This window comes from Puma concolor, chromosome E2, assembly GCF_028749965.1.
Source record: "Puma concolor isolate L17-30 chromosome E2, mPumCon1.1.hap2, whole genome shotgun sequence".
NCBI classification, from domain to species: Eukaryota; Metazoa; Chordata; class Mammalia; order Carnivora; family Felidae; genus Puma; species Puma concolor.
The window spans coordinates 53,296,718-53,304,906 of NC_141681.1; the positions used below are offsets into that span (position 1 = coordinate 53,296,718).

The following is an 8,189-nucleotide window of genomic DNA, read 5'->3' on the forward strand; positions in this document are numbered from 1 at the left end:
GCAGCGCCCCCCCCACCGCCTCCTCGGACCTTCCAGTGGTGACCGCCCCCTTCCGGCGCTGCCCCAGCCGAAGGCTCTGCTCGAGAGATTTCACCAGGTAATCGGAGGCAGGGACCAGCCCCGCCGCCCACCCCGCGAGCCCTGGCCTCCCCGCACAGTCCTTGACGGGGAGACCCTCCCCAGCCCTGGCGCCCGGCCGCCGCCACCCCTAGGTGCCACCTACCCTTCAACCACCCTGTCCCCCCGTCCTCAGGTGCCGTCCGGAATCATTCTCCAGAACAAGGCCGGGGGGCCCCCGCCGCCCCGCAGACCTCCGCCAGCCTGGGGCCCCTCGCCAGCCCCACCGCCTCGGTGCTGGTCAGTGGGCAGGCCCCACCCGGGACCCCCCACCGCCCCCAGCCATCCCCCTGCCCCGGCACCCATGGCCACCGCAGGTAGGGGAGAGGTAGCCCCACGCAGGAGAAACGGGGGGGGGGGGGGGCTGAAGGCGGGTGGGCAGGGGGAGGGGGTGCGGGCCGGGGCAGAGCTGTGGGGTGCGTGAACCAAGGGGTCACCCGGACCTCACGGGACAGGGAAGGTGCAGCAGGAAGGGCTGTCTCCCCCGATCCGAGGGGGCACTCAGTTCAGGGCCAGGCCGGGCTACCGAGGCCAAAGAACCAGAGGCAAGTGGGCATGGGCTTGGGGGTCACAACATGGAGGGGCCTTTGTGCCAGTGACCCCTGAGCCCGGTCTGCCCCCCACCCCCACCCTCAGGCCTCCCTCCTCTGCTTCCTGCCGAGAGCAAAGCTTTTGCCAGCAACCTCCCGACCCTGAGCGTGGCCAAGGCCGCCGCGGCTGGGCCGGGGAAGTCTTCTGGGCTGCAGGTAAGGGGCCACCAGAGTGGGGGGCGCTCTAGGGCCAAAGCAGCGTCACCGGGGAACCGGGAAAGGGTCCGGCGGGACAGAGGAGGCCAAGCGGACAGGTGCCCAGTCTGGGCGGTGGGTCCAACACCAGGTCAGCCCGGTGGGTGGGCGCCTGTGAGAGCATGAGACGGACGGAGAGCCACAGACCCCGAGACAGAGCGTGATGACAGGAGTGATGGCCCGAGTGGGTCCCTGGGGGCGGCAAGCCGGGAGAGGTTGAGGCTGGAGGAGGAGGGAAGGGTCGGGGAGTCGTGCCATGGGGGCCCAGACTGGAGGGGGCAGAGCAGTGTGGGGGAGACTGAGGCAGAGACCGGCTGCAGGAAGTGCAGGGCGGAGGGGGGGAGGAGGGAAGGCAAGAACACAGCCGGTGGAGGGACCAGGATGCCAGTGTCTGGGAGGGCCTCGGAGGCCAGATTGCCGCCGGTGGTGGGCCGAGAGGGAAAGTGGGGGCGACTCCGGACAGTCAGCAGGGTCGGGGGGGAGGCCGATACCCACGCTGGAGAAGGGGCGGGAGAGAGCCAGGCAGGTTCGACGTGACAGGCGGCGCGTCCCGTCCCGGGCCGGGACCCCATCGCGGGGGGTCGGGCGGGGGGGCATTGGCCCGCTCACCTTTGCCAAGGGCCAGGTAGAAAGGGGGTCCGAGCGCCGAGGGCAGGCCTCTCTGTGCCTCTCACCCCGCCGGTCTCCTTCTGCAGTACGAGAGCAAGTCGAGGAAACCCCCCACCCTTCAGCCCAGCAAAGAAGCCTGGTGAGTTGCCGCCCCGCGCCCCGCCCCAGCCTTCCCGGAGGCTGGGGAGCAGGCTGTGGGGACCACCTTCAGAAGGGGTTAGCTGTGTGATTTGGGGCAATAGGATTCCCGCGCAGACCCTCGGCTTCCTCTCTAGAAAATGGGGTGGGAGTCGTAGCGGTCACAGGGCAACGGGTGTGGGTTCCTGGACGCTGGTAAGACGGGCGGGGGTTCGAGGGAAGAGGTGGATGGGAGTCCAGGTTGGTGCGTAGATCGTTGTGGTCCGCGGGCTGTTCGGATGGTATTTGGGTGGACGGGCGTTGGGGTGGACGATGGGGGGCCTGGATGGGTGTGGGGGTGGATAGATGGACATTCGGGTGGGCGGGGGGTCTGGGCGGGCGATGGGTAGACCTCGGGTGCTCGCCTGCATGCTCTCTCTCGTCTGCCCTCCCACGGCAAGTGTTTATCCCACGGGCCCAGCCCTGTGCTGGATTCTGAAAACACAGGACAAGGATCCTGTGAAAACACAGGAGAGACAGTCACACCATAAAGCGATATAAGTCACCGCTACGGGCTGTGGTAGAAAACAGCCCTGGAGAGAATTGGATCCCACCCGCCCACCTCCCTCCCCCCCCTTCCCAGGGTTGCGGTTGGGACTGAGGCAGACTGGGGACATGCTGACCCCTGGCGGCAGGAGACGGTAGAACAGTAGAGCCTGGGAGGATGCGCTCCAAGCCCTGGCATCCGGCTCCCAGCCCTGCCTCTCCCCTCGCCCCGAGTCCCCTGGGTGGAGAGAAGGTCACTCCTCTGGGCCTCGAGTCCTTCATCTGTAGAGTGGGGACAGTGAGCGCGCCTACTCCCTTGGGCTGTTGCCAGAGTCCGTGAGACAGAACAAGGCTGCTCAGCACGCATTAGGACATTTCCCCGGTTGTGGGCACTGGGGGGCTGGGGGCTCGGGGCCGGGACCTGGTTTCTCCCGGCCTCACCACCAGCTCTGTGTGTGTGTGTGTGTGTGTGTGTGTGCGCGCGCGCGCGTGTGCCTGTGCGTGTGTGCCGTCTCTCCCCACCCCACCCGACCCCCCAGTTTCCTGGAACATTTGCACAAACATCAGGGCTCCGTCCTGCACCCTGACTACAAGACAGCCTTCCCCTCCTTCGAGGATGCCCTGCATCGCCTCCTGCCCTACCATGTCTACCAGGGTGCCCTCCCCTCCCCCAACGACTACCACAAAGGTGAGCCCCCCCCCCCCCAACCGGGACTCTCCCTACCTGGTCTCTAGCGTGGGGAGGGGCGTGGGTAGGATCAGCGCGAGCCCCGCCCCCCCAGCGTCTGTGCCTCTGGACCTCGTCTCTTCTTCCTTAGTGGATGAGGAGTTTCAGACGGTCTCCACGCAGCTGCTGAAACGCACCCAGGCCATGCTCAATAAATACCGCCTTCTGCTCCTGGAGGAGTCCCGGGTAGGGTGCTGTCTGTCCCCCTTCCTCCCCGGGAGAGACCCCGCCCTTTTCCCCTTGCCCCCCCCCCCCCCCCCCCCCCCCCCGGGCAGGGTGGAGGGAGGGAGGGAGGCTGGTGGTCAGATCCCAATAAGGACAGTTTGGAATCTGCTCCCAGCCTTCTGGGTTTGTCCCCCCCCCCCCCGGGCCCTCCCCCTCCTGGCTGCTATTCTCTCTTCTCCCCCCTCAGAGGGTGAGCCCCTCAGCGGAGATGGTCATGATCGACCGAATGTTCATTCAGGAGGAGAAGACCACTCTTGCCTTGGACAAACAGCTGGCCAAGGAGAAGCCCGGTGGGTGGGGAGGGGAGGGGAGGGAGGGGGAGGGCGAGGTGCCCCCCAACTGGTGCCCCTACCCTGGAGTTAGACGGGGGCTGGAGAGGAAGAGAGGTGCGTGGCCTCACCTTCCTCCGCCACTAGGAGGCGCCCGAGCCTCGCCTCCGCGCAGTGCCTGGGTCTAGCCTGACCTGCGGGCTCTGAGACCAGAGAGAAGGGAGTTTGTTTCCTTCATCACTGTGTGTCTGTTGCGCTCCATCCTGGCAGAGAGGGGACCCCCCCCCCCCCCCGCAGCCACCAGGAGATAGAAAAGCGGGGGAGCAGAGCCAGGACTAGGGTGAAGTCAGCAAGGCGGCTGGGTGACACAATGTAAGGGCCATTCACAGCGGCCGACTCCTGCTTGCACAGCAGGGGGACTTGGGAATGGCAGGGGCGTCGTAGCCACCCGTGTGTCCGTCCTGAGGGTCTGATGAGCCGCGGCCTCAGCTCGCGGCCCGGCGGCTGGTGGCCGCGGGCTGCTCGCCGCACCGGGGCTCCCCCTGGCCGCGCCCTTGGCGGGCGCCTCGCGCCTCTCCTAACCCCCCCGCGCGCTTTCTCCGCCCCCTGGTTTTGCAGACGAGTACGTGTCTTCCTCGCGCTCTCTTGGCCTCCCCATCGCCGCCTCTTCCGAGGGACATCGGCTCCCCGGCCACGGCCCACCGCCGTCCTCGGCGTCCGGGGCCCCCGCCCAGCCCCCTCTGCACCTGCCCACCAAGCTGGTGATTCGGCACGGAGGGGCGGGTGGCTCGCCTTCCGTGACCTGGGCTCGGGCGTCCTCCTCCCTGTCCTCCTCCTCCTCCTCTTCCGCCGCCTCCTCCCTGGACGCCGACGAGGACGGCCCGATGCCCTCCCGCAACCGGCCTCCCATCAAGACCTACGAGGCCCGCAGCCGCATCGGCCTCAAGCTCAAGATCAAGCAGGAAGCCGGGCTCAGCAAGGTGGTCCACAACACGGCCCTGGACCCCGTGCACCAGCCGCCGCCCCCCGCCGCCCTCAAGGCAGCCGAGCCCCCGCCCCGGCCGCCGCCGCCGCCGCCGCCGCCCCCGGCCACCGGCCAGATGAACGGCACGGTGGACCACCCGCCGCCGCCGGCGGCCACCGACCGCAAGCCGGCGGCGGCCCTGGCCCCGCACTGCCCGCGGCTGCCCCTGCGGAAGACGTATCGCGAGAACGTGGAGGCGCCGGGCAGCGGGGCGGGGGAGGGGGCCGGGGCCGGCAGAGCCCGGGGCGGCAGCCCGGCGCCGCCGCCGCCGCCGCCCGCCAAAGTGGACGAGGCCACCAGCGGGCTCATCCGCGAGCTGGCCGCGGTGGAGGACGAGCTGTACCAGCGCATGCTGAAGGGGGCCCCGCCGGAGCCCGCGGCCAGCGGCGGCCAGGGCAGCGGCAGCCGGGATCCCGCCTGGGAGGCGCCTCCCGCCAAGCGGCGCAAGTCCGAGTCGCCCGACGTGGACCAGGCCAGCTTCTCCAGCGACAGCCCGCAGGACGACACGCTCACGGAGCACCTCCAGAGCGCCATCGACAGCATCCTGAACCTCCAGCAGGCCCCGGGTCGGACACCTGCACCCCCGTACCCCCACGCCGCCCCGACGGCCGTCGCGCCCGCCTCCCCGTCGCCGCTGCACAGGCCCGAGGCCTACCCGCCCTCCAGTCACAACGGCGGCCTCGGCGCCAGGACGTTGAACAGATAACACCGGGCTGGTCTTCCCTTCCCCTGTCCCGCCTCCCCGGGTCCGCGCGGACGCCGGGGTGGGGGGCCCGGCCGGGCGTCTGACCTCAGCCTCCTGGGGGGGGGGGGGGGGAACACGAGCCGCCGGGGATCCCCCGACAGTTTTTCTTGCCTAAGTTATTTGAGTCACAAAGGCCCCCTCCCCCACTTCCCGCGCCAGCCGGGCTTGTTGGGTGTGGGGTCGGGGGACTTCGGGGAGGGGGCTGTGATGTAAAATGCCCCCCCCCGCCAAAGGTGGGGGCGATCCCGGTGTTTCGTCATTTCCTATTTCTTCCCGCTTCCTGCCACGCTCTGCCCCACCGTCGGGGGGTGGGGGTGGGGGGCACGTGTGCGTTTGCCGGGGATGCAGGTACCCTGGTTGCTCCCCACGCGTGTCCCCGGACTGGGCTCGTCCGCGTGGCTTCACAGACCCACGCGCCGAGGGCGCTCAAAGCCGGGGGGAGGGGGGGCTGGGGGAGGGGGGGTCCCTGCCAGCCTCGCCCAGCCCCTCTCTCTCTCTCTCTCTCTCTCTCTAGCGCCCCCCACAGGCTGTAAGAAGAACCACAGGGCAGGGCGGGCGTCAGCCAGCGTGGGGGGGGGGGGGGGGCCCCCTCTCGCGCAGGGCTGTGCCCGCGGGCGCCGTGTCACATCCGCGTGTGTGCGTCCAGCTCCGTGTCCTGTGTCCCCCCCCGTGTGTGTGCTCGACTGAGCAAGAGAGAGAGAGAGAGATTTCAAACCCTCCCGTCCCTCGACTTAAAATCCGAGCACCTCCCAAACAGGAAACCGGGGTCTCCCTCCCACCCCTCCACCCAGCCCCCCACCCCCCACCCCCACCCCAGCCAGTCTTCCCAATGTTCTTCCTGCCGCCAGCCACCCGCGCCAGATTTTGAAATCTCGGACACAGAACTAGTACTGTAAGATAAATTTTTTTGTACTGTATTTATTGTGTATAACGATTTTTTTAAAGGAGAATTCTGTACATTTAGAACTCTTGTAAATTAAAAAACTGATCCTTTTTTTAAAACTGTACCGACTCCGTCTCGGCCCCATTGCTTTTGGGTCTTTGTTGGGGGGCGGGGGGAGGGCGGGGGGAGTGGTTTGAAGTCTAGGGGGTGGGTCCGGACCGTCGCGAGGGCTCGATTCCACGTATATTTGCTGAACGCCTGTCGGGTGCCTGTTCTAGGCACAGGGGTGCGGGCGGCCGAGCAGGGCAGACAGAAGCCCCTACCTGGGGGAGAAGCGGAGAAGGCCGACGGAAAGCAGTTAAACCAAACACGGGTGATTCTTACCGTTCCCCCCATAAAGTTCCGTGGTCTCCGCGAAGGCCGAATCCGCGAATACTGAAGTGCCCCTCCTGGAGGAAATAGGAGGTTAGCTTCCTACCAACCATCAGTCACAACATTTTCCTAAGCTGCTGGATACGTGTATTTCTGTAAAGACGTGTTGTTCGTATATGTCGTTGATCCGTCCGCATCGGGCTCCTGGCCAACAGCGCTGTGACTCAGGCCTGAACGAAGCTTGGCTGACACCCGGCCGGTCTGCGTAAGGCACATGCCGGCCTTCTGGCGCTTAGGAACGCCGGACAGCCCTGCACAGGGCACCTTCCACCGCGACGTCGCCGACGAAAACCCAAAAAACGTGAAAACATGGCACCAAACAACTTGAAAAGGACCCCTGTCGGGACGAGAGCTGACACCAGAGGGCGGGGCGTTGGCTTTGCTCAACCTTCGCCGGAAACTACGCGTGCTGGACGACTCCCGCGTTTTGCCGGTCCGCGTCTGTCTGCGAGTTTGGGGGTGGGGGGTACCAGTAAATTTTAACAAGCAGATGACGTCACAGACAGGGCATCCGGAAAAAATGAGGATCGCCTGTAAATGCGTGCAGCACTGAGTTTTGAAGAGCAGACGGTGAGCTGGACTCCAGCCCCCACTCGCCCATTGGGTGAGTGCTTTGTGCAGTGGGCAACCTGTGGAACTGCACGTTAAGACCCTCGGGATCGGTGGGAAAGGAAGACTCCTTTGAGGAGGGGATATTGGAACAGAGGCGTACATGAAACGGTGGAGGGAGCCACAGTGAGATCTTGGGGGGAAAGCACCCAAGGCAGAAAGGCTCTGAGGCCGGAACACGCCTGGAGGGTTAACAGACTTGCAAGGAGGCCGGCCCACGTGGCTGGAATCTAGGAGGGTGGGAGAGGGAGGGAGGGAACGAGCCGTGAGATCCGAGGGAACTCAGCGGGGCCTGTGGTGTAGAACCCTGTGCTTCATGGCGATGATTTTGCCCAGCCAGGGGGAGCCAAGGCCAAGGTCCTAAGCAGAGGGCTGTGAGCGGACTTGGGATTCCTGGGCGCCCTCTGGCGGCCGTGGAGGGAACAGGTGGGGCGACCGCGGAAACGGAGCCCAGCCCGCAGGCCCAGGTGCCCACGGCGCGTCTGGACCAGGGTGATGCGCCCAGTTTCTCCTCAGGCCCTTTGGGGGTGTTTGTGGCGGGGGAAGCGGATATGTGGGGGTCTCAGGAAAGAGAGACGACCCCCTCTCCCCCCACTGCTAGCTGTCTACTTCCCCACGTGCGAAATAAAGCACCGAAGAACACGGTTCTTAACATCCTTGGAACCCTGCACGCTCCGGGCTGCGCCAATAAAGTTTGGGGCGATTTCCGCGGAAGTTCTGGAAGGTTGGCTGCCTGCGGCCCGACCGGGGATGATTAACGTTTCTGGAACACTTCAAGGGCACTGTTTCGAGCCCTTCCCCCCGGGATATTTTATTTAGGCCTCCCAGAAGCCCCAGTGTGGGGATTGATAGCCCCAGCTCACGGGTGAAGAAACTGAGGCCCCGAGGGGTGCAGGAGATGGCAGGCTGGGCCGCACGCCAGGCGTTCTGGCTGCAAGCCCACGATCTTGGCCTCTGCACACCCAGCTTCCCCGGGGAGCTGGGGGGGGGGGGGGGGCGGGCAGCAAGGCCTTCCCAAGAGGACCGTGCCGGAACCAGAGCCCCCCACCCGCGGGGGGAGGAGATCAAAACTGATCTCAGCTCCTGCAAAGCTAGCCCCCC

The 8,189-nt window shown here is 66.4% G+C and overlaps 1 protein-coding gene across 1 annotated transcript in view; it reads left to right on the forward strand.

Annotated features, from left to right (window-relative positions):
- Nucleotides 1-6,171, forward strand: part of BICRA (BRD4 interacting chromatin remodeling complex associated protein) — an 81,220-nt gene extending 75,049 nt beyond the window's left edge. The window contains 12 exon segments of the mRNA XM_086690239.1: nucleotides 2-38; nucleotides 40-97; nucleotides 254-283; nucleotides 286-384; nucleotides 386-434; nucleotides 754-863; nucleotides 1,598-1,650; nucleotides 2,714-2,862; nucleotides 2,993-3,087; nucleotides 3,314-3,416; nucleotides 4,014-5,472; nucleotides 5,986-6,171. Coding sequence (XP_086546365.1) covers nucleotides 2-38; nucleotides 40-97; nucleotides 254-283; nucleotides 286-384; nucleotides 386-434; nucleotides 754-863; nucleotides 1,598-1,650; nucleotides 2,714-2,862; nucleotides 2,993-3,087; nucleotides 3,314-3,416; nucleotides 4,014-5,125 — 1,895 coding nt within the window. The 3' untranslated portion in view covers nucleotides 5,126-5,472; nucleotides 5,986-6,171.
- The last annotated feature ends 2,018 nt before the right edge of the window (nucleotides 6,172-8,189 follow it).